Source organism: Ixodes scapularis, unplaced genomic scaffold (assembly GCF_016920785.2).
Source record: "Ixodes scapularis isolate PalLabHiFi unplaced genomic scaffold, ASM1692078v2 PGA_scaffold10__122_contigs__length_95168666, whole genome shotgun sequence".
NCBI lineage: Eukaryota > Metazoa > Arthropoda > Arachnida > Ixodida > Ixodidae > Ixodes > Ixodes scapularis.
The window spans coordinates 66489429-66516994 of NW_024609836.1; the positions used below are offsets into that span (position 1 = coordinate 66489429).

Below are 27566 nucleotides of genomic sequence, written 5' to 3' on the forward strand. Positions count from 1 at the left end.
CTTCGAGAAAATTTGAAGTGCATGAGGGTTCATGCTAAGTTGTATGGTGCCAATTGAGACTTCGCAATAGTGAGCCCTTTAGGTGTGTTCTATTTACTGACCGTCCGTAAGTTTTGTGGATGTATTATTACAACTCAAAGTGACGGCCGAAACAATTAAATCTGATAGTATGATTATAGGAGGTGATTTCAATTTGCCCTGTCTAAAGTGACACCAGCAAAGATACTTTTCTGCGGAAACATGTGGACTAATTGCAGTAATGACAATTTTTGTGACTTCGTTTGCGCTTACTGAAACTGTGCTAGAACCCACAAGAGGGCGGCATGCACTTGACAATTTGCTTAGAAATGTGCCGGGCCTGGTAAAGTCTACTTCAGTAATGCCGAGAACTAGTGGTCACAGCGCTGTCCTTTGTGAAATGAATTTGGAGGGTGTATAAATCAGTAATAGTGAAAGTCGACGCATATTTGATATCAGAAAGGTTAACCTTTTTTTCAATCAATGTTGCACTAAATGCATATTTTGAATCCAGTCCCTTAACTTAACTCTGGGTACTTTCTAAGAGAAAGGTTTTGGAATTGCGAGATCGTTTTGTCCCTTTGTGGATTTTGACCAACAAAGACGTGATAAAAATAAGCCACGGTTTGGAAAATAACTACGGAAGTTGATATAGCGAAAAGAGAGAATGTATCGCGCTTTTAAAAACAATGCATCAGCAAAAAATATGAGAAAACTGAAAGTCAAAACCAGTGAGAAAAACATCGAGATAGCAAAAGCAGAATCCATTTTTTTATTATTTCAGTGTAAAATCAGAGAACATTAAACAACTTTTAAAATAAGTAAAAAAGATAATAAAAAATAACGTGTCTATTCCGTCTCTTCTGAAACATTACGTTCTACACACTAACACCTCTCAAAATGCAGAATGTTTTAACTCTTCCTTTAGTTATGTGTATCTATCTAGCATTATAAGTAACACCACCGACAGCTGTGCTCTGGATAGAACCGTGCGCACGAAAAATATATAGTTAATATAAATGGGATTGCAATGTTGTTAGAGCGCTGAAATGTTTCAAACGATCGATTGCTAGCCGACAGCACTGCCAAAATCGTGTGCTCGTTCCGTGTCCCCTACCTCAAGTTTATTTTTAAAGTCACTGAATGATTGCTCTCTTCCAGATAATTGGAAGATAGCCTCTGTCGTACCAGTCCATAAATCTAGGATTCGTAACAACGTCTTCAACTACCGTCCAATTTCGCTGTGTTCTGTTTTTTGAAAACTTTTAGAACACAACTTATACATTGTTGAATTCGATTGCTCAATCCAAAACAACATGTCTTCCGTAGGTGGTGGTTCTGCGTCACGCAGTTAACCGTGTTCACTCACGATTTGTCTGAGGCAATGGATAACCGTAAAACTGTCGACTGTGTTTTCTTGGACTTCAGTAAACCGGTTGAGGCATGGTACCTCAAAATCTATCAATAGAAACGTTATTAAATTATAATATCGATTATCAAGTTATCGCCTGGGTTCCTGAATATTTGCACTAAAGATGCCAGTATGTTGTAGTAAATAAAAGTAAATCGAGAATTTCAAAAGTAAGATCATAAGTTCCATAGACGCCGGTTTTAAAACCTTTATCATTTTATATTTATGTCAATGGTCTTAATGAGTTCGTCACTTCATGCATGAGAATGTTTGCACACGATTGCATATTATATTGAGAAGTAACATGTTATGATAACGATTCCATCATTCAAAAAAATTTAGTTCATATAAATACATGGCGCGGAAAATGGTGGTTTAAGTTAAACCTAGATAAAACCGTGTGCAAGGCTTTTTCTAGAAAACAAAAAAACACCAGTTCTCGTTATGATATCAGCAACTGTCGCTTAAAATTGGTTTCAGATTACAAGATTTTAAGTGTACACCACACATCCTCGTTGAGCTGGCAGCGGCATGTAGATTATAACGTACCGAAAGCTTCCAAATAGTAGGGTTTCTTGCGCCGAAACCCTCGTAACTTTCCACAGGTTACGCGGGTACTATTATATACAACAAACATGATACCTAAATTCGAGTATCCCTGCACCGTGTGGGACCCCCAACTAGTCTAGATGAAAATAAATTTAAAAAAGTTCGAAACCTAGAGGCAACGTATGTTTTAGATTTTTTTTTTTTATTATAGAGCGTTAAGTGCAACAGCCTCAAGACAAACGTTGAACTGGAATACACTGGAACGCCGCAGAGCTAGGCTTCGTTGAATGTTTTTCTATTGTATATTTCACTCCCAGACTGACATCCCACGTTAAACCTACCTGTATTCCCCATATTACCTATCCGGGCATGTGGTTCGTATTCACAAAGTGACTGAATAAAGGTGCAACACTGCGGGTTTTGAGAGTTCATTTTGTTTTCGAAAACAGTGCACCAGTAGAACAAATTCCCTTCTATTTTTGTCTCTTCTTTATCAAATGATGCCTTTTATACTGCTTTTGAAATGGTAGGGTCATTCAATTGATATGATTGTGTAAAGGATAAATCAGAGGCAAAGGTTAACACAGTAGATTACAATTATTTTTATGCATAGGTGCTGCAGATCTTGGTGTACTCTGAGCGATAAGGTTTCGTGTATCGTTCATTTGTTTCAACTGTCGCGAAGTGGGATTGAGTGCGTTGAATCACGCAAAATCTGAAGGGTGCTATGGATGTCGCAAGGAGTGTTGATCTCGCGAGGTTTTAAAAATTTGTTGAAGATGCTTACCCGTTCATTTACTCGCTTTTTTTTGTTTTGCTTGTATCACTTTTTTTTTATCCCTACCACCCCCTCCCCCAGCTAAACGCAAAAATTCGCTGCGGGTACCGAATAAATAAATAAATATTATAATAAATGCAATTCATGAAATGCTGTGAAACAGCCTGGAAGCAACATAACCTAGGGTTATCTAGAAGGTGTTGCTGGGAGCGGGAAGGGGTGGCGAAAGAAAAAGAAATAAAAGAGAGGAGAGGTGTGGCGTGAGGGGGTTGGTGTGTCACGCGACGTATATTTTTTCGCTGAATTTATCGAGGAACTGAATGTTTGTGTAGGTCACGTGACGCCAGGTCACGTGGAAACCATTACGTCTGCGGTTCGACGCCACATCGACCGACTACGTCCTCATCACGACCCAGCGGCAAGGAAACCACTAGACATTTTTTTTGGTAGACCACCGAGTCGAACACCGAGTTTTTCAATGTCACCAGAACAAGCATCGCCCCAGCCTGCTACAGACCTCGAAGGGGAGGGACCTATTCAACTGCCTCCAGAAGGCAAGAACAATGCGCCACCATATCTGTTGGCCACAAAACGTGATGACGTCTCGGACCAACCGCTATGGCGATCAACGAGGTCACGCTAAAGTTCCTAGATCAGAGCTTCCTACAAGTAGCTACATCCCCTTGAAGCGCAAACTGCGTGACGGCGCAGGTTTTAGGAAGCGAATGGCGGCGCACAGCAGGAGACCGAATTCCTGAACGACGCCATTTTGTTCCTGCGGTATGTGCTTTGTCATTAGTATTTGTTACCGTTACTTGTAAAAAAAGGTACCAAGGAACTTTACGTCACGCTCATGGGTTCAATTGGTAAATCTACGTCTCATCCACAGTCACAAAACGGGCAGGAAAATATTCTGGGGCTCCTTCATAGAGGCTCAAAAGCTCCCTTGATCTTGCATTAAGAGGTTTCGTGGCACCCATCGTGCCGGGATCTTCGACATACCCATAACGTCATCAATAGTTGGGAAGGCTGTGTCATACCAAATGTTCAATCTTTAGACAGCTTCAATCGGCAATTTTTCATGATCAGTCTTTTATCTCCGGCTGAATTATCCCAATAAGTTAAGAGTGCTTGACCGCCCTGACCTTGGGTTGTTTTGCACGTCCAGAACGCCGCGTTTAAACTCGTTGAAGCTACGACGTACTGTAGCATATGAAGAACATTCCCTTCATGCACATTTACCATTCTATTGTGATTTTTCTTCGGGACCTTCTTGCACAAAAACTTCGTTACTGATGCATAACGCATGAGTAACAAACTGCCAGATGCAGAATAAGGGACGGACGGGAAGGGTTGATATTGGGGCCATGTTTCGGCAGAGAGGTGAGCTATCCGAAGTTTTAAAAAGATCACTGTCAGACTTTTATTTCCAGTCGAATTGCAAAACTTGTTGATCACTCCTCGTATCAAAGGAAAAACGTTGATTTAGCTGCATGATTAACAGCTGGAAATGTCTCTCGTGCATAACTCCTTTCGCGAAAACCCGTTGGAAGTTTGGGAAATACCGAATGATTGTTTTACATCCTCAGGATAGTGGCGGATATGTGGGTCAGGTTTGGGCAAGGTGGAGGAGGATGGGGGGGAGGGGGGATTTTGTTGGAGGGAGCAGGGTTTTGCAGAGAGGTTTGACGTTAGAGACGGATGTGGCATCGCCTGCAAAACGTCGCCGAGATCAATTTTGTGAACCTAATATTTGCCATTTCACCAAAAAGCAATCATTTCTTCTGAACAAGACTGCAGTAATTCGTTAAAAATTTATTTTTGAGAAGCCTAATTGTGGAAAGTCGCCCCCCTCCAACCCCTTAATATCGCTTTCGTTTGAGAGACAATCTAAAACTTTTCCTGGAGGCCAATGAGAAAAACCTTTGTTTTATTTATAGGAAACCAAAATGCGACTTTTTTAATTCATAAATAAATGCCACTTACCTCCGCAATTCTATGCGAGCATAGCGAAATTGTACTATTGATTAGAACCACCTTGTTATTATCTGTGCGATGTAGCAGACCACTTAAGGGATGGATGAAATTGGAACCGTATTCTACAATGCCATGATATTTTTTCAAGACTTTTTTAGGAAGTACTCCTAAAAAAATGAAGCGATGGATAATTTTTTGTGATTTTATTGAAATAATGTACAAAAATGCCCTAAAAAATTGATTGACATGTTAAGTACCGTGAAACCAGTTTGTGCTTGAAATAGGCGAATGACTCTTGAAGCGGGGACACGTGCGGGATTAATTCAGTTCATTGAGAGCATGCTGAAACGCATCTTCGACGAAAGGTGTTATTCCGTGGACCCAAAGTATTCTGACGAGTCCCGAAAGGATAACCCCCAGTGCGGTCGAAATTCCATACACAATATCTCCACCGCCGTTCATTCCGATGAACAAGCCTTCCATTACCACCGGAATTACATTCTGGATTCTATATTCTGTGCCGGAATCTGTCTTCGTCGTCACCAGCTCTCCCTCAAACCTGACAAGGTTAGCATTGCAGGTGATGGTGCCATTGTGTCCCGAACAAAGCCTCCAGGGGATGTCCAGGTGCAGGGAGTACCTGGAACGCACGCTGAACACGGTGACTGTGTCCTTTCCGCGGCAAAACGTCTTGTAGGGTCTGTCTTGCTGGAAAAGGTCAAGTCCAAATAGGGTTCCCTCTTCTAAGAAGATGGCGCGAGGCAGTATTTCCAGTTTTGTCTGGTTGGCCACGTGCTCCTGGGGAAGATTTCGGATTACCTTGTCTAGCTTGTCTTCCAGCTGATCCTTTTCGGGGACATCGCAATCCTCTGTAGGTAGGAAAAACAACGGCCTTGGCGACATAATTTCCCCTGTCCAAAACTATTTTCTCGAATATTTAGTGCGTCTGCTTCGCCGCAAAGCGCTTGAGAGAAGCAATCGCTGCAAAAGCAGCGACTGGCGAGGCTGAAATTGTATCTAGACATTAAAAAATATATCTGTGCCGTGGCTTTAAGCATGGCGTAATACCATGCCTAGTGTCGCAACTGATACTATCTTAGATCTAAACATAATTTAAGCGAGGGCATACGCCCCAATCCTTCCGTATATTCCAGTGATTATCTCTCAGGTTATGATTCTCAGGTTATGATTATAATGCAATTAAATCCAGAGGTACAAGGGACCTTGACAATAATGACGCTAATAATCCCTGGAGAAGGAGAACAAGGGTGTCAAAGGACGAACACAAATCTGCAAACATAGCTGTGACTGGTAGCCGAATTTTTCGGTCGCGCACCAGTCACCTAGGTGCGTTTGAGAAAATTTGGGTTTGTCCTTGTTTGTGCTTCACACGAGGGACAATTTCCGAGGATTTCTTTCCAACGCGACGATAATGTCATGATTTTGCGGGAGGGGGTTATGCTCACGCGGGGAAAACAATCCTGGTTTGGTGTCGGATAAGTTTGTTAGAAAAAAAGAAAAAATCAAATGTAGAGCTGGCTACATTTCATTTCGGGGGTGTCAGGTATGGAATCCACTAAACTGGTCTGAAAACATTCTCCCCCCCCCCCCCCCCTCCCAGGACACCTCGTCGGCATTAACAATGATTAGAAAAAGTGCGCCCGCTGTCTTCGCCATGCACATCTCTGTGCCGATTACTCCCCGAGGCATTACATGGGTACTCCGGCGATTTCTTCATGGTCCCCGATTTGCTGAAATTTTGCTATACTCGCCACACAACATCGCTAAAATAGTTTCCCAAATATTAGGTCAAAATAATCTTTTCTCACAACGTTATTGAATTCACAATTTTGGTCCTCATCGTGTTTTTGAAACTAAAAGTCTCTACTGGCAACAACGAGAAAGTGAGGTCAGTGGAAGGCAGGTTCAGTCTTTGGAATGTAGAATTTGTTCCCGACTGATTACAAGCAGTTTCATGGTGTCAGACAAACTCTGTGGAAGCGCGTTCCAGTACCTGCCCTCAAGTACAGAACAAATGATTCGCATATTCCATTTTTAGACTGCTTGCTCAACTGGCAAGCCTGCCCGCCACTGACGTCACGGCACTGAAAAGTGCGAGTATATTTGAATGTTGGTTTCTGCATCATTTTCATTTGCCGATTTCACGATAACTATTATAAATTTCGCGATACTAAATAGCATTCCGGAAAGGGTAAAGGCCGGGGAGTCAGAAAATATAGTTAGTTGAGGTAGCTCAAAAAATCGCCGGAGTACCTCTTTAAGCTTCGTGAAATACCATGCTTAGTGACGCAACTTAGACTAAGCACTTTACCGGAAAATGCACGCTCCAGACATTTTCGTGTGTAGCGCAGCCCCACTACTTCAGCATACGCAGTTGATGGGACTTGTAAACAGCCAGCCGCTCCTCCTTATCACTAACTCTTGCAATATTCTTTTAGATTCAGCTTTGATTCTCTACTAAACTCAAAACAAATGCCTTAATTTGGCCGCTCTGCCATCCAAGTGTGAGCTGACAGCAGACGCTATCTAAGATGTTATCAATGAAACCACCTCTGATAGAATTACGTTTTTTTTTCTTTTCTTTAGAAATTGAATTCGATCAAGACGACGGCTGACTCGTTTATTATATATATATATATATATATATATATATATATATATATATATATATATATTTCAATGTGCAGTAATAAGAACAGAAACCAAATATAGACAACTATATCAGATGTCAATAGAAAAAAATATTCTCCATTTAATTTTTTGTTTTTTATAAAGCAAAAAGTAACTCATACGCATTTAAATTTGAGATAATAGAAGAAATGATTGGAGGTGTAAGATACAGATGTACCTGGTTTCGGAAGATTCTCAGTCAAAACCAGGTTGAAACAAAGTAGGGTCAGGAAAGTCACAAGGAATGCCATTGTTGTTCACAACTTTGCTGTAACAAATAGCAGAAGAGTCACATATTTTACACTCATTTCTCACTATCCTTGTTCAAAGTTGCACATCAAGCGTTCATAATAAAGTTATATTTTTTAACGAAATAACTAGCCTTTTTCGGTGTTCTACCGGGTTCCGAAGTAGCGGACAGGCTCGTTAAATCGACCGCCAAATTCGGTTTCTTAACCTATCGCGCTACGAGTTTGTGCAGCGTTTCCCACAGATGGTGCATTTTATTTGTAAAATTTGCAAAGAGCGGAGCTTACCTGAGAAAAAAATAAAGAAAGAAAAAGGCTTACGCAGGGAAGCCACCGGTCTTGAAACAATGCGGCGCCGTTTACCACGGGAGACAAAAGATAGCGCAAGCGGTTGCGACGCCAACTGCCGCCAACGAACGAGCATACGGCGCCGAGAGACGGCATCTTTACCAGACGATCTTTTCGTCTCAAAAGCGGCACGAGCTTTTTACATATCAGTTGCCAATGCATTATTTTATCGTCCGTACTGGTAAAACACGTTTATTTGACAAGTAATCGATTACAAATGGTTTGTCCAATTACTTTAACTGTTTTTTTTTTTTGTTTTTTTTCGTGGCGCATACGTCGTCTGCTCTCCAGTTCCTTCTTGTTACCGCGCCTTTTTTTTTCTCTGCGACTGTCGCCGCCTGCGGAACGCGTGCCGCTTTTGAGTCGAAAAGATCGTTTGCTAAAGACGCCGGGTCTTGGCGCCGTATGCCCGTTACTTGGTGTCGCTACCGCTTGCGCCATCTCTTGTCTCCGATACGAAACGGTGCCGTACTCTTTGAACACCGGTGGCCTCGCTGCGTTTCCATAGGAGCTAAGCCTTTTCATTTCTTTACTTTTTCCGCAGATAAGTTCACACATTACAAATTTTACAACAAAAAAAAAGCGTCATCTGCGGGGAACGCTGCACGAAATCGTAGCCCGATAGGTTAAGAAACCGAATTTTGCGGTCGATTTAAAGGGGTACTCCACCGGTTTTTTTATTATCTCCGATTTGCTTGAAATTAGGCTAAACTACCCAACAAACAATGCTAAAATATTATCCGAAATATTAGGTCAAAATATTGTTTTTTCGCGAAGTTATTGAATTTAAAGTTTTGGTCTTCACCATGTTTTTCAAACTGAGAGTCTCTACTGGCAACAACAACAAAGTAACGTCAGTGGAAGGCAGGGGTTGACTTTTTGGACTACAGAAGTTGTTACCAACGGATTTGAAGCAGTTTCTTGGTGTCAAATGAGTGCTTTGGAAGCTCGCTCCCGTATGTGCGCTCCAGCACGGAACAAATGATTGGCATATTCTATTTTTAGACTACTTGCTCGACTGGCAAGCCTGCCTGCCACTGACGTCACGGCACTGAAAAGTGCCCGAATATTTGAATATTGGTTTTTGTACCATTTTCATTTGCCGATTTCACAATACCTATTATGAATTTCGCGATGCTGAATAGCATACCGGAAAGGCTAAAGGCCGGGGAGTCAGAAAATATAGTTAGTTGAGGTAGCTCAAAACATCGGTGGAGTACCCCTTTAAAGAACTTGGCCGCTATTTGGGACCCCCAGTATTATATTCAATGAAGCTGCAGATAAATTAATATTTATTTGACAATGATCTTTGACTCGAACGTTCCGAAATAATTATCAAAGTGGCGATGTGGGCGACTTGGTTCATAGTCACAAAAGCGGGTAAACAGCGCGCGTGGAAGGAATCAATTCAGAAGATTATTAGACGTAAAAAAAATGTCAGAGAGGAAGCAGGAAATTGTTGGCGAAGCTACCTGACGAGGTTCCTGTTCCCTTAAAAGCGTTACAGCCGACGCAGCAGCAAGAATGAAATTATACATAGATCAAAATATACGCACCTATACATCATGCGCCTGAATATACTAGAAAGAAGCGGACACCCAACTAAACATTTAAACATGAATGAATGCTTAGTTGAGACAGCGCTCGTCTTCTTTGGTTCTCTATTCTTTCTCTCTGTTCTTGTGTGTTGATAACGTCTTTACATATCAATAATCGTTTTCAATTCACAAATGAAATGTTCGAATGCCTGTAAAATGTAGACAGATTGCATCCACTGAGTCCTTCGTAACATAAACACCAAAGAGCAAATTTCTTACCAATATTTAGTCTAGTGCTGTACAATTGATTAATTTATATTCTGTATAAGAATGATCAAGATCGATTTTTCTTCACCGATGGATTAAATTTAAACGAAACGAAATTAAAAGTACGAAGGAAACGGGGGGGGGGGGGGGGGGGGGGGGGGGATGATTCTTACTGCTGTTTTCTGCAAAACCAATTCTAAAAGCACTTTTGTGGGAGAATATCAAAAAACTATTTGCCGCAGGTTCTGCACTGATTATATCTGAGCGTCTTTGGTTTGTATATAAGCGCACATACGAGTGAATCCCCAGTCGAGAGGACAGATTGAACCGTTTATCACATTCTAATAGAAATCAGCAGGGTCAAGAAGTGTGAATTTGCCCTTCTTTTTATCTCATGCCTGGAAATAAACGACTCTACTAATCCATAGTATTACTGTAATAAATGAAGGTGATTGATCGGGTCAAAACATTTAAACAATGACCTGCCCTAGTTTAGTTTAAATATCAAGACAGAATCATGTATGTCTATTTGAAGGATCAAACAGTCTAAAGAGTATGCCTTACCTGGACTGAAATATCACCTAGAGCATCCAGAGCTTCGAAGAGGTGTGACCATGAGGGGACCAACGTCGATTGATGAAGCAATAGCCAGCCCACACATTATAAATGGGTTCCGGGCGCCGTAAATATTGCCATTTGTCACTACACAGACCGGGAGTGCCCTTGAAGCTATTTCCTGTCTTGCCAATGACTGCTTACGTTTCTAAACACGCTCCTCTTCGTGCGTTCACGTGTGTGCTCGCCCTTTCCCTGCGAGTCGGCACCGAACCTTGGCGGCTTGCTGCTGACGTGGTGAATGAGCTGATACCATTGGGACCATTCCGCAACTTGTTGTTAACGTGCATGGCGTGCCACACAGTAACGCTCTGCTATTAAGTAGGTATTTGAGAGGTAGTTAGCTTTGCTGGGTTTGGGGGGGGGGGTGCTCTGGCGCATTAGAAATACAATTGGACAGTGTATAGCACAATCCCCTTGCACCCTGTGGCACTCTCTAGTGCAGTCTTGCAGAAATTGCAGGCAGAAGGTGGCTAGAATCGCCGCGGAAAACTTGAACGTGGGCTCATATTTATTCGTGATAATGTACCCCTTCGTATATCGGTGTCTTCAAGCAGTAGAACAGCGAATCTGACTTCGAAGGGCAAGCAAATCCACCTTCTCGCCGAATTCAGTATTGTCAAAACTTCACCGGTTCTCTCCGTACAAACAGCAACTGAAAGGCATATTTTCTACATTGACGACGCCGTCATGGAAGCCCTGCGGGAGTGGTGTGAGGATCAAGACAAAATCGTTTTTTCTTCACGGGCTTGCACTACTGGAAAGGTTCTAAGAGAAGTGCATCATATCTAATGGGGACAACGCAAAGGAGTCCTAAAGTGTCATTCCCCTGGTGAAGGTCTTCTACTGGAAAGCGCACCACTTCTCGAACATCCCAGGTAATGTTCCCAGAGAAACGGATTCCGCATTGTCCACTTTAACTCGATGGTCTAGTCAAGCTATCTAATTTTTTTTTCTTTTTGAAAGGGGTCGGGGGATTTCGACAGTTTTAAACCTGGAGAATCATTATATGAAACATATATTCTGTAACTCTATTTATAACCGTTTGGAAGCGTTTGCATGAGTGCCGTTTCGAAATTTTAAAACTAAGCATTTCTGACACAAATGTTAAAGCAATTGGGAAAAAAGCTGTGGCTCCAAACTACGATGGCAAGGTGGTTGGACAGCGAAGCTGTAAACGACACCCACAACAATTACCCATTGCCGCCGTCACTTTAAAATTCACACACGAGGCTCTACAAAGTGTGAAACCAGAGACAATTGAAATGTACTTAACCACACCCATTTTACTTCACAGTGACATTCACTACTTTATGGCCAGTGTGATGGACACTGAGATTTTAAGTTTTCACGGTCGAGGATATTTTTTGCTAATGTTAAATCAATCCATGATCCATGAATAGAGGCTGGTTGAGTTGCATTGGTGAAGCACATGTTATACATGAAAGCGTGGTGACGTCACTACGTGATTTCAATGCTGTTGGGTACTTTTCCACTCGGAGTAGCTTACGCAACCGTAATCTTTACCGGGAAACACACGCGAGAAGGAACGTGCTTCGCATTGTTCGCAGGCGCCGTTATCACCCATTATGCGGTTCGCACTTCACACGAGGGCTTCGACTGACGTCAACCCCTTAGAACCAGCTGCAAACCTAATCGTTACCGGAACGCGTGGGACAGTGTTCCTATTGTTCACACGCGCCTTATCATCTATCATGTGGTTTTGAATGCTGTTTTGTGGTTTTCTTTATATAAACGGATACTGAGCTGTATGCTGTATGTTCGATTCCAAAGCAGATATGCTGTTTTGCCTTCAATTCTTCGCCGGGAGTTTTTCGCTTACAACGCCAACGACACGGAAATTTCCTTGGCTGGTGGAGGTATACAGCTTCGCTGTAAAACATTCTATGAGAATGTGGCTGCCACCGTACCATTAGAGTAAGTGAAAAACAATGAAGTTGGCTGCCAAAACCAAACCCTATTTTTTTCTTGAAATTTTTTTATAAATTGAAATTAACTTTTAAACCCACCACGACTGAAATTGGAAATTCATTTTATCTCAATCTAACCAATATTGTGGTTCACTTTGCCGGTGTTGAATCGTTTGCTGACGCGTGGTACGGGAAAAAACGATTCGCTTTTCGCGAGGCACAACACTGTCATCAAAGCTACCTTACGGCAGAGCATCTGGCCATAAAATGAGCAAGCTCTTCTCATATCCAGAAGACATCAGAGGCTTTGTTATAGTTTCTGGTTATGAGACAAGCTTCTGCACATTGCAGGGATCTTAAATATCTTCTAAAAACTGTAGCGCACTTGCAATCCACCTGGTTTCCGGTCGATAGCATTCATTTCGACACTCTTGTTCAATTAATTCGTCGTAAATTATTACGAGGTGTGAAACCGTCTTTCTTTCTTTCTTTCTGTCGTACTGAAAATCGCCTCAAAACCTAAGCATACAATGCTTGCATAGCGTAGAATGGTTTTATGTTTTCTTTTATTTATTAGAACTAGTAGTTATTGGGAGCTTAGGAAACACAGGGTCTGGCTTATGGTCGTCATGCTTCTTGCTTTGTTAATCTCGCAATATCGCTATCTGCGGAGCGATTATAAGACACCAACGACTCGCTCCGCCTGCGTTATCCAAACTGTCAATTAATGCGTTCAATGTATATCGGCTCCTCCTGCACCAGTGCAGAAAAGTGTAAGGCAGTGTGCTACCGGTCGTATTTCAATACACATACCGGCAGTACACTGCCCTACACTTCTCTGCACCGATGGCGGTAGGAAGCTTCTGAAGGCTAAATGACGCCATCAGAGGTCAAGCCGTGAGGAAACTTCCGGTTTGGAGGAACAGGCGCCCAACGATGACCAAAACCAAAAGACGCTATTCAACGGACTTTCGGAACCTCGGCGGTGTTTTCACCGGTTGCGAACTCTACTTCCGGTTTCATTTAGGATTTTCTCGTTTGGCTGGCTTCTACCGGTATGTCGCCTCTTCTTATTCCTACCTCCATGTCTGCACAGATGCAGGTAAGTAGAACGAGCTAAGTGACTGTACAAAATAAAGAAATGTCAATGACATTTAAGAAAAATTGGCACCCACCTTTATATTCAAAGTCCTACGTGGGCAAGGAGTCGCTAGAGCGGTGGCAGTGCTGCTCACGCAGTTTCTTTTGTTCACGGAGGTTAAATGTAGCGCTGCACCACGACAGCAACTCAACGGCGATGTCTCCCATGGATTCTTCTCAGTGTCACAACTAAGTGAAGCGGCACCCGACAACGAAGTACGGTTTCCGATGTGTGCCTCGGCTGATTTCGGTCACTGCCCGGTCACGGTCTATGAACACTGAAGTGGCATCGAGATCATCTGCGGCCTAGAAAAGACGGCAACAGACACTGTTCTGCTGGGGCAAGTAACTGGTACAGCGATGGTAGTACAGCTCACACAGTTTATTCTGTTCACGCAGGTTAGTGAATCGTTGTCTCGACGAAAGTTTACTGTATTTGTTTTGTCAGCTTCATCCCAAGGGTTGTACAACTGTGTTAAATCACTCTCGACTTTGAAGTACCGTACACGCAGTCGCTTTTCCTTGCTGCGGAGGCTTTCGTTTTATTTCTCTCTACGTTTAATGTGCAGGGATTGAATTCGACGCAGGTCCGACTCTGCAAAATATTCTGTCCTCGCAAAATGAACTTAAGCCTCAATTAGATAGCATCAAAATCAATCAATTTGCATAAAGTGTCACACTACATGACCTAAAAACTCGAGTTCCATGATTCATACTTAGAAGCTCAGATGGCTACATTTAGAAAATTAGAGGAAATCGTGAAAGAGTGCAGAAAGATCTGCGAAAACCATCAGAGTGTCACGCAGTCCCTCCTGTCAAAGATTCATGACCTTGAGAATCACAGTAGGCGGTGTAATGTTTAATTTCACGTTTTAAAGGACTTAAATACTCACGAATCATTGTAAGTATCAGGATCACTTTTTCAGGATCTGTCCAAAACGAGGCTTGGCGTAAAACCGACAACAATTGAGAGAGCCCATAGTATAGGAAGATTCCGGCCAGAGAGAAATTTACCCCTCATTGCAAGCTTTGCGTTATTTAAGAAAAGAAACAGACCTTCCTAGAGAAAACCATGAAATTTAAAGATCCGGTTTCAGTATATCTGGAGATACGCAACAAACACCGCCATTTGTCGGGTTTTGTCAAGGAACATAAAAATTTCGATACGCGGGTTAACTTGATGACTGACACTTTTTATCTTAATGACATAAAGTATATTTATTATGACGACATGAACCATATAGTGCAGTTAAAATTCATCAACCATCGCCTTTCTTGCAATTCATTGTCGTAGCATTAAAACTAGGATTGATGATTTATCTAGCCTCATAAATACGGTTAAACCACGGGTTGTTAACGGCACAGAATCATGGCTAGCTAAAGAGGTAGCAGATCGTAAGGTGTTTCTTGGTTATTTTACTCGCTACAGGAAATATAGTTATGGTTATGGCGGAGGTGTGTTTACCCTCGTTGACCAGCGCATTTCTTCGAGAAAATGTGAAGTTGATAAGGGTTCATGCTAAGTTGTATGGTGCCGATTGAGACTTCGCAATAGTAAACTCCTTCGGTGTGTTCTTTTTACTGACCGTCCTCAAGTTCTGTGGATGTTCAGTGTGACGGCCGAAACAATTAAATCTCATAGTATGATTATAGGAGGCTATTCCAATTTGCCCTGTCTAGAGTGGCACCAGCAAAGATTATTTTCTGGGGCAACATGTGGACTAATTGCAGTAATAGCAAATTTTGAGGCTTTATTCACGCTTACTCAAACTGTGCTAGAACCCACAAGAGCGGCATGTACTTGACATTTTGTTTACAAATGCGCCGGGTCTGGTAAAGCCTACTTCAGTAATGCCGGGAATTTGTGATCACAGTGCTGTCCTTTGTGAAATGAACTTGGAGCATGTAAAAATTGGTAATAGTGAATGTCGACGCATATTTGATTACAAAAAAACTAAAAAACTTTTTTAATCAATGTTGCACTAGATGCATATTTTTTTTTTCTTTTTGAAACACTTGCAGAATCCTTTCCCATAACTTTACTCTGGCTACTTTCTAACAGAAAGACTTTGGAATTGCAACAACGTTTTGTCCCTTCGTGGATTTTGACCAACAAAGACGTGATAAAAGTAAGCCATGGTTTGCAAAATAACTATGGAAGTTGATATAGCGAAAAGAGAGAATCTTCGCGCTTTTAAAAAGAATCCGTCAGCAAAAAATCTGAGAAAACTGAAAGTCAAAACCAGTGAGGAAAACATCAAGATAGCAAAAGCAGAATCCATATTCTTTGGATCATTTCACTTTAAGATCAAAGCGAACACTAAAAACACTTTGAAAATAAGTAAAAAATAATAAAAACAAACGTGTCTATTCCGTCTCTTCTGAAACATTACGTTGTAAACACTGACACTTCTCAAACTGCAGAATGCTTTAACTCTTACTTTAGTTCTGTGTCTCTATCTGGCATTATAAATAACACCACCGTCAGCTGTGTTCTGGATAGAACCGTGCGCACGAAAATTATATATTTAATATAAATGCGATTTCAATGTTGGTAGAACGCTTAAATGTTTCAAAGGCTGCTGGACCGGATTGTTAACCGACAGCACTGCTAAAATCTTATGTTCGTTCAGCGTCCCCTACCTAAAGTTTATTTTTAAAAAGTCACTGAATGATTGCTCTCTTCCAGATCATTGAAAGATAGCCTCTATCGTACGAGTCCATAAATCTGGGGCTCGTAACAAGCTCTTCAATTACCGTCTATTTCGTTGTGTTCTGTTTTTTGAAAACTTTTAGAACACAACTTATACATTGTTTAATTCGATTGCCCAATCCAAAACAACATGTCTTCCGTAGGTGGTTGTTCTGCGTCACGCAGTTAACTGTGTTCACTCACGATTTGTCTGAGGCAATGGATAATTGTAAAAATGTCGACTCTGTTTTCTTGGACTTCAGTAAACCGATTGATGTGGTACCTCAAAATTTATTACTAGAAACGTTATTAAATTATAATATCTTATTATCAAGTTATCGCCTGGATTCCCGAATATTTGAACTCAAGCTGCCAGTATGTTGTAGTAAATGAAAGTAAATCGAGAATTTCAGAAGTAACATCAGAAGTTCCACAGAGGCCGGTTTTGAACCTTTACCATTTTAAATTTATGTCCATGGACTTAATGAGTTCGTCACTTCTTGCATTAAAATGTTCGCAGACGATTGCATACTATATTGAGACGTTACATGTTATAGTAACGATTCCATTATTCAAAGGGATTTAGTTTATATATAAATAAATCGCGCGGAAAATGGCGGTTTAAGTTGAACCTAGATAAAACCGTGTGCAAGGCTTTTTCTAGAAAACAGGAACACCAGTTCTCTTTATGGTATCAGATAACAGTCGTTTAAAATCGGTTTCAGATAGCAAGCTTTTAAGTGTACTCCTTACATCCTCGGTGAGCTGGCAGCAGCATGTAAATAGTAGGGTTTCTTGCGCCGAAACCCTGGTAACTTTCCACAGGTTACGCGGGAACTATTATATGAAACAAACGTAATACCAATATCCGAATATCACTGCACTGTGTGGGACCCCCAACTAGTCTAGATAAAATTAAATTAGAAAAAGTTTGAAATCTAGCGGCAAGGTATGTTTTAGGAATTTTTTTTTAAAGATAGAGAGTTTAGTGCAACACCCCCAAGACGAATGTTGAACTGGAATACACTGGAATGCCGCAGAGCTAGGCTTCGTTGAATGTTTTTCCATTGTATATTCCACTCCAAGGCTGGCATCCCACGTGAAACCACCTACCTGTTTCCTCCATATTACCTATCCGGGCATGTCGCTAGTATTCATAGAGTGATTGAATAAAGGTGCAACACTGCGGGTTTTGAGAGTTCATTTTGTAACCCAAAAATAGTGCGCCAGTAGAACAAATTACCTTCTGTTTTTGTCTGCTTTATCAAACGATGCCTTTTTTACTGCTTTTGAAACGGTAAGGTCATTCAATTGATATGATTGCGTAGAGGATAAATGCCAGCCAGAGGTTAACACAGTAGACTATAATTATTTTTATGCATAGGTGCTGCAGATCTTGGTGAACTCAGAGCGATAAGGCTTCGTATATCGTATATTTGTTTTAACTGTCACGAAGTGGGATTTAAGGTTTTAAAAATTAGATTTCGAGGTTTCAAAGTTTAGTTCAAGATGCTTACCTGTTAATTTGCTAGATTTATTTTTTTTTTTTTGCTCGTATCACTGTTTCTATCCCTCCCCCCCCCCTCCCGGCTAAACGCCGAAATTCACTGCAGGTACTGAATAAATAAATATATTTTATAGTATATATATATATATAATGCATTAAATGTTGTGAAACAGCCTGGTAGCAACATAACCTAGGGTTATTATGAAGGTGTTGCTAGGAGCGAGAACGGGTGGGGAGAGAAAAAGAAATAAAAGAGAGGAGAGGTGTGGCGTGAGGGGTTTGGTGTTTCACGTGACGTGTATTTTTTCGCTAAATTTAGCGGGGAAACTGCATGTTTGTAGGTCACGTGACGTTAGGTAACGTGGAAACCATTACGGCTGCGGTTCGACGCCACATCGACCAACTGCGTCCTCATCACGACCCAGCGGCAAGGAAACCACTAGATATTGTTGTTGGTACACCACCGAGTCGAACACCGAGTTTTTCCATGTCACCAGAACAAGCATCGCCCCAGCCTGCTACAGACCTCGAAGGGGAGGGACCTATTGAGCTGTTTCCGGAAGGCAAGAACAATGTGCCTCCATATCTGTTGGCGAAAAAACGTGATGACGTTTCAGAACAACGGTTATGGCGATCAACGACGTCACGCTAAAGTTCCTAGATCAGAGCTTCCTACAAGTAGCTACATTCCCTTGAAGCGCAAACTGCGTGACGATGCAGGTTTTAGGAAGCGAATGGCGGCGCACAGCAGAAGACCGAACTGAACGACGCCATTTTGTTCCAGCGTGTATGTGCTTTGCCATTAGTATTGGTTATCGATGCTTGTAAAAAGAGGTACTGTGCTAATCAGACTTGTCTATAACGCGCGAGCGTGCGGCTTTCTCCGGGGAGCGCTGGACTGGTGGCATTCGCGGAAACGAAGCTAGTCACGTGGCGCAACATGGAACGGCCCGCTCGAGGGGTGCCCGGCCCACTCTACCAGCTTGATAAGCGATAAAAGTAAAGTGGTTTGTAATACATTTTTGTTTTTTGATGACGACATCATTGATACACCTTCGTGCTTTAGTTTGTTTATTGTTCGAGCAATGATGTTTGTAAAAAGCGTGCGGGCAGCCTTCCGCGTTCGCCGCCAGCTGATAGAGTGGGCAGGACACCCCTCGAGCGGGCCGTTCCATGTTGCGCCACGTGACTAGTTTAGTTTCCGCGAATGCCACCAGTCTAGCGCTCCCCGGAGAAAGCCGCACGCTCGCGCGTTATAGACAAGTCTGATTAGAACTGTACCAAAGAGGTTTACGTCACGTTCATGGGTCCAACCGCTAAATCTACGTCTCATCCCCAGTCAGAAAACGGGCAGGAAAATATTCTGGGGCTCCTTCATAGAGGCTCAAAAGCTCCCTTGATCATCCATCAAGAGGTTTCGTAGCACCCATCGTGCCGGGATCTTCTGCATACCCCGAACTTCATCAATGATTGTGAGAGCTCTGTCATACGAAACGTTCATACTTTGGACACCTTCAATCGGCAAGTTTTCATGATCAGTCTCTCAACTTCGGCTGAATTATCCTAATAAGTCGAAGTGCTTGACCGCCTGGCCTCGGGTCGTCTTGCACGTCCAGACGGCCGCGTTTAAACTCGTTGAAGCTACGACGTACTATAGCATATGTAGGACATTCCCTTCATGCTCATTTACCATTCTATCGTGATTTTTCTTTACCGAGTGATTATTTTAAATCCTAAAGGTACTGGCGGATATCTGGGTCAGGCTTGGGCAAGGTGGAAGAAGGTTGGGGGGGGGGGGGGGGGATTTTGCTGGAGGGAGCGGGGGTTTTGCAGAGAGATTTGAATTTAGAGACGGATGTGACATCGCCGGCAAAGCTTCGCCCAGATCAATTTTGTTAATCTAATGTTGGCCATTTCACCAAAAAGCAATAATTTCTTCCTAATCAGACTGGAGTATCTCATTAAGAATTCATTTTTGAGGGGCGTAAGTGGGTAAATTGCCCCCCTCCGTCCCCTTAATATCGCGCTTGTTTTAGCGAGAATGTAACATTTTTTCTTATCGGCCAATAAGAAGAACCTTTGTTTTATTTATAGGAAACCAAAATGCGAAATTTCTTTTCAATAAATAAGTGCCACTTACCCCCGCAATTGCATTCGAGCATCGTGAAAATTTGCAGTTGATTAGTAATACCTTGTTATTATTTGTGCATTGTAACACAGCACTTGAGGGATGGAGGAAATTGAAACCGTATTCTAGAATGCCTGGATATTGTTTGACTACTCCTCCAAAACGAAAAAAAAGAAACAATGGGTAATTTTTTGTTACTTTATTGAAATAATCTACAAAAACGCCCTAAAAAATTTATTGTCATGCTAAGTGCCGTGAAACCAACTTGTGCTTGGAATAGGTAAATGACTCTTGAAGCGCGGACACGTGCGGGATTAATTCAGTTCATTCAGAGCTTGCTGAAACGCTTCTTCGACGAAAGGTGTTATTCCTTGTACCCAAAGTACTCTGACGAGTCCCGAAAGGATAACTCCTAATGCGTTCGAAATTTCATCCACGGTGTCTCCAACGCCGTTGATTCCGATGTGCAAGCCTTCCAGTACCACCGGAATTACATTTCTGATTCTATTTTCTGTGCCGGAATCTGTCTTCGTCGTCACCAGCTCTCCTTCAAACCTCACAAGGTTAGCCTTAGAGGTGAAGGTGCCGTTGACTCCCGAACAAAGCCTTCAGGCGATGTGCATCCGCAGGGAGTACCTGGAACGCACGCTGAAGACGCTGACTGTGTCCTTTCCGCGGCAAAACGTCTTGTAGGGTCTGTCTTGCTGGAGGAGGTTAAGGCCAAATAGAGTTCCCTCTTCTAAGAAGATGGCGCGATGCAGTATTGCCATTTCTGTCTGGATGGCCACGTGCTCCTCGGGGAGATTTCGGATTAGCTTGTCTAGCTTGTCTTCCAGCTGAGCCTTGTCGGGGAAATCGCAATGCTCTGTAGGTAGGAAAAGCAACGGCCTTGCGACATAAGCCCCTCTCCAAAACTATTTTCTCAAATAGCTGGAGCGTCTGCTTCGCCGCAAAGCACTTGAGAGAAGCAACCGCAGCAAAGGCTGAAATGATAACTAGACATGAAAAAATATATAATAATAATAATAATAATAATAATAATAATAATAATAATTTTTATTTGTACAAGAAAGCTTGCCCACTCAGCGGCGTGCAAGGCTAGACAGAAAGGTTGGTACCCTTACGCATGTCCGCCTGCTAGCCCGCCGCTGAGTAGGTGTAAACATAAACAAACAGCAGTCGTAAGTGCAAGATAACATATAGACCCTTGCAGAAATCACCTCCTCTGCGCTGCCATCTTTGTCTGCTGGGCTGTGGAACGCCTTCCAAGCATGTGCTGTTGATCTGCTGTGCGGTATATCGGACGCTGCGCATGCGTCCACAGCTCAGTGACTCAGCATTTTTTCCCGCTCGTTTCGTTCGAGACTGCCGCTGGAAAGGTATATATAGATGTATAAAAACAAGGAATAATCATAACCCAGAGGGGAAGATAAGAAACCCCGCTGTGCCCCACCCCACCCCCACGCAGACCACGGCGGAGGCCCCAGCCACAAGCCCAAACACGCGAGCGCACCGCTGTGTGTGGTGCACCCCGCGCAGCCAAGCCCGCAACCGCGGCCTCCGCCACGCCCCGCCCCAGGGTGACACGGAGCACGCGCGAAGACCCTTGGGCGAACCTCTTACGGGCCATCAACTTGTGAACAGATGCTGGCCGTATCGCCTGTGCCGTGGCTTTAAGCATGGTGAAATACCATGCCTAGTGTCGCAACTGACACTATTTTTAGGCCTAAACATACTTTCAGTGATGGCATTCGCCCCGATCCTTTCATATATTCCAGTGATTATCTCTCAGGTTATTTTTTTTTTCCAATTTTAATTTCCAAACATGGCTATGTGTCTGGTAGCGGATGTTTTCGGTCGCGCACCCGTCACCTACCTCTGTTTGGAGATTTGTGTTTGTCCTTCTGACCCATATTCTCCTATTCCAGGGATTATTAGAGTCGTCTCTCAGGTGCTCTCAGTGGCATTCACACGAGGGACAATTTCCGGGGATTTCTTCCCAACATGCGAATTACGCGACGATAATGTCGTGTTTTTGCGATGAGGCGCCATGGAGTCAGCTACGCGGCTGAAGGAGGGGTGATGCTCACGCGCCGAAAACAATCCTGGTTTAAGGTCGAATCAGTTCGTTTAAAAAAAAAAATCATGTGTAGTTCTTGCTACATTCCATTGCGGGGGTGTAAAGTGTGGAATCCGCTAAACTGGTCTGCAAACATCCCCCCCCCCTCCCCAGGGCACCTCGTCGGCATTAACAATGATTAGAAAATTGCACCCGCTGTTCTACGCCGTGCACATCCCTGCACAGATTTGTCCCCCGAGGCATAAAGCCTGGTGAAATACCATGCTTATGGCCGGTTGCACCAACGCCGCTTAGCACAAAGCGGAGCTTAGCCGAGAACCTAAGCTTAGTTTCGGTTTCGTTCGGTTGCACCAAACTCGCTTATCGTTAAACCTAGCACTAAACTACGCTTAACTTGAGCGCTCAACCACATATAGAGGAGGCTATGGCTCAACATTGGGCGCTTTGCTTTTGGTTGTTTCTTAATCCTGGATTAAAAACATGGCGGCTGGTTTGTCGCGGTCGACGCGGTGGACGAAATTGGTTGTGCAAAGTGTTTTAGGCTACATCAGCGTAATAGTCTCGACAAAATGACCTTCGATTGTGACAAGGATGCAAAATATTGTCGCGTGAAGTGTTTATCGACCCCTCTTTTCAAGTTGGCTCTCCACTCTCAGGGCGTGTTATCCCTAACCGAGATACGTACGGAGCTGTGGGTCTGTGGGGCTCACGGGGATCACGTCTGTCTTCCCGTTGGTTCCTCTGTCAACGAGCTTATTCGTATGTACTTAATAATTTTCGCATAACCGTAATGTATTGTTATTTACCACATTCTTTATTTACACTTGCAGCGCGTATCCTTCAATTCGATCAGCGCGTTGAATAGTGGCAGTACATGATCTCGGCGATCAGCTGATTGTCGACTCCTCTGCCGTTCGCATTAGATTGCGGCTCTTTTAAGTAATAAAACAACAAAAATTTAATTTCTTCCGTTTTCTGAGTTTTGAGACAATCTTCAGGGAATTTTGCTAATCTCGCGAGTAGAATCTTGGCTTCAGAAAACTGTATCGTTCCATAACCATAACTTTTTTGGTGATCGCGATTTTTTAGGAATATTTTGCTTTATATCTTTCATTCGTGGCGACGACAAATCGTAACGACTACTATGCTAGATTCGTTCATTGCCGTATCGGGGCAGGCTGGGGCAGGCGATGCGAAGAGACGACTGTTCTTATCGGCGCGATGTGATGTACTAGTGGGAGTTTTTTCTTTCTGAACTCGACAGTGTGAAACTGAAGTCCGTTTGAGGCTGTAGCGGATGTTCAACGACGGTACAGTACAGTTCTGTCACCTTGCTGATAGCAACGAGTGCCGTCGATGCAAGGTCTCGTGACCTGACCTCTCGACGACTTCTATTCGACGATTTCCGGGCATCTTCGCAGCTGCCGTGGCGAGTTCGTCACTGTTTTGAACTTCATCAAACTCAGGCTTGACTTGATTTTAGTAGTCATCTTACCCCCCTACTTATATCGATGATGTTTTGCCTTCAGCGATGTAGCGAGTAGAGTCCCCGATGGCTCCTTCACCTCAAAATGTGAGCACGAAAACTACTACCACTGTCAAAATATCCTGTTATCAACCGATATTAAACACACAATTACAGATGTAAAGAGCATTCGTGTTTATTTGAAGCTTTGACTTCTGTTTTTGAAAGTTAAACGAAAAAATGATTGAATTTGGAGACCTTTAATTTGTTACTCACCGAAGAAATACAGCGAAAAGCAGACGCCGACGACGACTACTACGGCAGTTTTTTTGTTTTTGTTTTTTACATCACGTGATTCCTCTCCGCCAATCGTATTCGTCCCTCTGAGCGTTCCCTAGTTCGCTCTGTTTGTCCCTAGATTCCCTACGCAAATCCAGCGTTTAGCTAGGGGCGCATCTGTAAAGCCGGCTTAACGTTGGTGCAACCGGAATTTAAACCCGTGATTATCTGAGCTCGGTTTAGGGCGCTAAGCCGGCTTAGGAAAGTGCCGCTTTGGGTTAAGGTAAGCGGCGTTGGTGCAACCGGCCCTTAGTGTCGCTACTTACACTAAGATGTGAAAGATGTGTTGTCCCGTCCCCTGTGTTTACGTATATAACTCTTTCTAAACCTACATCATTACCAACGCGCTCACTAAGAAGTTTACACTAAGCATTTTGCCGGAAAATAGACGCTCCAGACGTTTTCGTGTGCAGCGCAGCCCCACTACCTCAGCATACGCAGTTGATGGGACTTGTAAAAAACCGCTCCTCCCTATCACTCTCTCTTGCAATTTTCTTTCATACCCAGATATGATTCTCTACAAAACTCAAAACAAATGCGTTAATTTGGCCGCTCTGCCATCCCAGTGTGAGCTGACAGCAGATGCTTATCAAAGGTATTACCAATGTCACCACCTCTGATAGCATTACGTTATTTTTTCTTTTTTTAAATTCTAATTTGATTGAGACGACGGCTGACTCGTTTATTATATATATATTTCAATGTGCCGTAAGAAGAATAGAAACCAGGTATACACAACTATTTTAGATGTTATTAAAAAAAATATTCCGCATTGAATTTTGTTTCTTTCAAAAACAAAGGGTAACATTTACGCTTTCAAATATCTCATAATAAAATAAATGCCCGGAGGCATAAGATATAGATTTACATGATTTTGGAAGATCCTCAGTCCAAACCAGGTTGAAACAAAGTAGCGTCAGGAAAGTCACAAGTAATGCCATTGTAGTTCACAACTTTGCTGTAACAAATAGCATGATAGTAACATATTTTACACTCATTCCTCGCGATCCTTGTTCAAAGTAGCACATCAAGAGTTTATAATAAAGTTATATTTTTAACTAAATAAATAGCCCTCTTCAATATTCTACCGGGTGTACCAACTAACCGCCAGGCTCTTTAAATCGACCGCGAAATTTGGTTTCTTAACCGATCGCGCTACGATTTTGTGCAGCGTTGCGCACCGACGGTGCAATTTTTTTGTAAAAAGAGTGAGCTTACCGGAGGAAAACTAAAGAAAGAAGAAGGCTTAGCTCCTATGCATACGCAGGGAAGCCAGCGGTCTTCAAACAATACGGTGCCGTTTACCACGGGAGAAAAAAGAGAGCTCAAGCGGTCGCGATGCCAACAGCCGCCAACGAACGAGCATATAGACGCTTTCAGGCATCTGTGCATGGACGCCGCCATAACCGACCTTCAGTTTTTGTTTCCTCTTATTTCATTCGCTTCACTTCTTTATTGGCACCGCAGGACAGGTTACTGCCCCTATAGGTGCTAGTGTATCCTTCTCTCTTGCATATGCCTTTGAGGAGGCTCGTCAGCGCCCGCTTCAGTGGCTCCACATTTTGGCAAGACAAGAGAAGGTCGGCAATGGCGGCTCAATATTGCGCGTGTTTAAAGCGTCTATAACGCCGAGAGCCGGCGTATATAGCTGACGATGTTTTCGACTCAAAAGCGGCGTGAGCTTTTTTCATATCAGTTGCAAATGCATTATTTTATCATCCTTACTAATAAAACACAATGAATTGTATGGTTACTTTAACTGTTTTTTTTTCTTTTTTTTTTTTTGTACATACGTCGTTTGCTTTTGAGTTCCTTGTTGTTACCGCGCCTGTTTTTGTTCTTGCGACTGTCGCCACCTGCGGAACGCGCGCCGCTTTTGAGTCGAAAAGATCGTTTGCTAAAGACGCCGGCTCTCGGCGCCGTATGCTCGTTCGTTGGCGTCGCGACCGTTGGCGCCACCTCTTGTCTCCTGTGCGAAACGGCGCCGTATTGCTTCAACACCGGTGGAATCGCTGCATTTCCATAGGAGCTAAGCCTTTTTCTTTCTTTACTTTTTCCTCGGGTAAGTTCACTCATCACAAATTAAAAAAAGAAAAAGGAAAAGCGCCATCTGTGGGCAACGCTGCACAAAATCGTAGCGCGATAGGTTAAGAAACCGATTTTTGCGGTCGATTTAAAGACCCTGGCCGCTACTTGGGACCCCCGGTAGTATATTCAATGAAGCTGCAGATATATTAATATTTATTTGACAATGTTCTTTCACTCGGACGTTCACACATAATTATCAAAGTGGCGATGTGGGCGACTTGGTTCATAGTCACAAAAGGGCGTAAACAGCGTGGGAAGAAGGGATCAATTAAGAAGTATATTAGATATAATAAAATGTAAGAGAGGGAGCAGGAAATGGTTGGCGAAGCTACCTGACGAGGCTTCTGTCCCCTTAAACGCGTCACAGCAGTCGTAGCAGCAATATTAAAATTATACATATATCAAAATATACATACATATACATCATGCACCTGAATAAACTAGAAAGAACCTAAATATTTTACAAGCGGACACTCAGCTAAACATATTAACATGGATGAATGTTTAGTTGAGTCAGCGCTTGTATTCTTTTTGTCTTTATTCTTTCTCTTTGTTTTTGTGTGCTGATAACTTCTTTAAATATCAATAATCATTTTCAATTCACAAATGAAATATTTGCATGCCTGTCAAATGTACACAGATTGCATCCACTGAGTCCTGCGCAACATAAACACCAAATAGCTACTTTTTTACCAATATTTAGACTAGTGCTGTGCGATTGATAAATTCAACTTCTGAATAAGATCGATTACAATCGATATTGCTTCCCCGAGTAATTAAATCTAAACCAAACGAAATAAAAGTACGAGGGAAACGGGGGGCGGGGGAGGGGGGGGGGGGGGGGTTATATGATCTTACTGCTGTTGTCTGCTAAACCAAAGCTAAAAGCACTTTTGTGGGAGAATATTGAAGAAACTATTTGCCTCAGCTTATACACTGATTATATTTAAGCGTCTTTACTCCATACATAAGCGCGCATACGATCAAATCCCCAGTTCAGAAGACATGTTGAGCCGTTTATCCCATTTTAATAAGAATCAGCAGGGTCAAGAACTGTGAATTCACTCTTTTTTGTATCTCATGCCTGCAAGTAGACGACTCTATTAATCCATAGTATTACTTGAATAAATGAATGCGATTGATGGGGTCAAAACTTCTAAACAATGACTTCCCTAGTTTAGTTTAAATATCAAGACAGAATCATGTATACCCATTTGAAGGATCAAACAGTCTATAGAGTACGCCTTACCTGGATTGAAATATCCCTAGAGCATCCGGAGGTTCGAAGATGTGTAACCTGAGGGGACCAACGTCGAGTGATGAAGCTATAGACAGCCCACACATTATAAGCGGGTTTCGCGCGCCGTAAATATTGCCACTTGCCACTACACAGACCGGGAGTGCCCTTGAAGCTATTTCCTGACACCCGCCAATGACTACTTACGTTTCTAAATTCCCACGAAGAAAAATAAACGTCCATTGGTCGTCGCAAGCAACAACTGAGCGACACTGTTGGCCATGCTGATTTGATCGTAAGAAGTGCTTAAAGGTGTCCTGCAATCATATTTAGGCGTCTGCCTTTTTTTGCGGTTTCCACGTCTCTTGGGGTTCGGGCAAGACAGCGGGCACGGAGAGAATAACTAAATATCAGTGAGTCATATTTTAACCGGACGACACGGGAACGTCCTCCACCTACGAGGGCGACCCGCGTTGCCGAAAGCGCGCGATATGTGACGTATTTGGTCCTGGGCTTACT

The 27566-nt window shown here is 42.8% G+C and overlaps 1 protein-coding gene and 1 pseudogene across 1 annotated transcript; both read right to left on the reverse strand.

Moving 5' to 3' along the window:
• Window positions 1–5051: 5051 nt before the first annotated feature.
• LOC120844947 lies at window positions 5052–7675 on the reverse strand. The gene is made up of 2 exons (XM_040216967.3): window positions 7603–7675; window positions 5052–5602 (listed from the first exon to the last, which is right to left on the reverse strand). The coding sequence occupies exons 1-2, from the start codon at window positions 7673–7675 to the stop codon at window positions 5052–5054; spliced, it is 624 nt and encodes a 207-aa protein (XP_040072901.1).
• A 12477-nt stretch (window positions 7676–20152) lies between these two features.
• LOC120844946 lies at window positions 20153–24663 on the reverse strand (annotated as a pseudogene).
• Window positions 24664–27566: the final 2903 nt, after the last annotated feature.

Bases quoted from the DNA above. Each gene is read 5' to 3' on its own strand.
- LOC120844947 (XM_040216967.3), bottom strand. From the start codon at position 7,675: ATGGCATTCCTTGTGACTTTCCTGACCCTACTTTGTTTCAACCTGGTT. The intron at 5,603-7,602 runs GTACATCTGTAT...TCCTACCTACAG, and splicing joins TGAGAATCTTCCGAAACCAG to AGGATTGCGATGTCCCCGAA.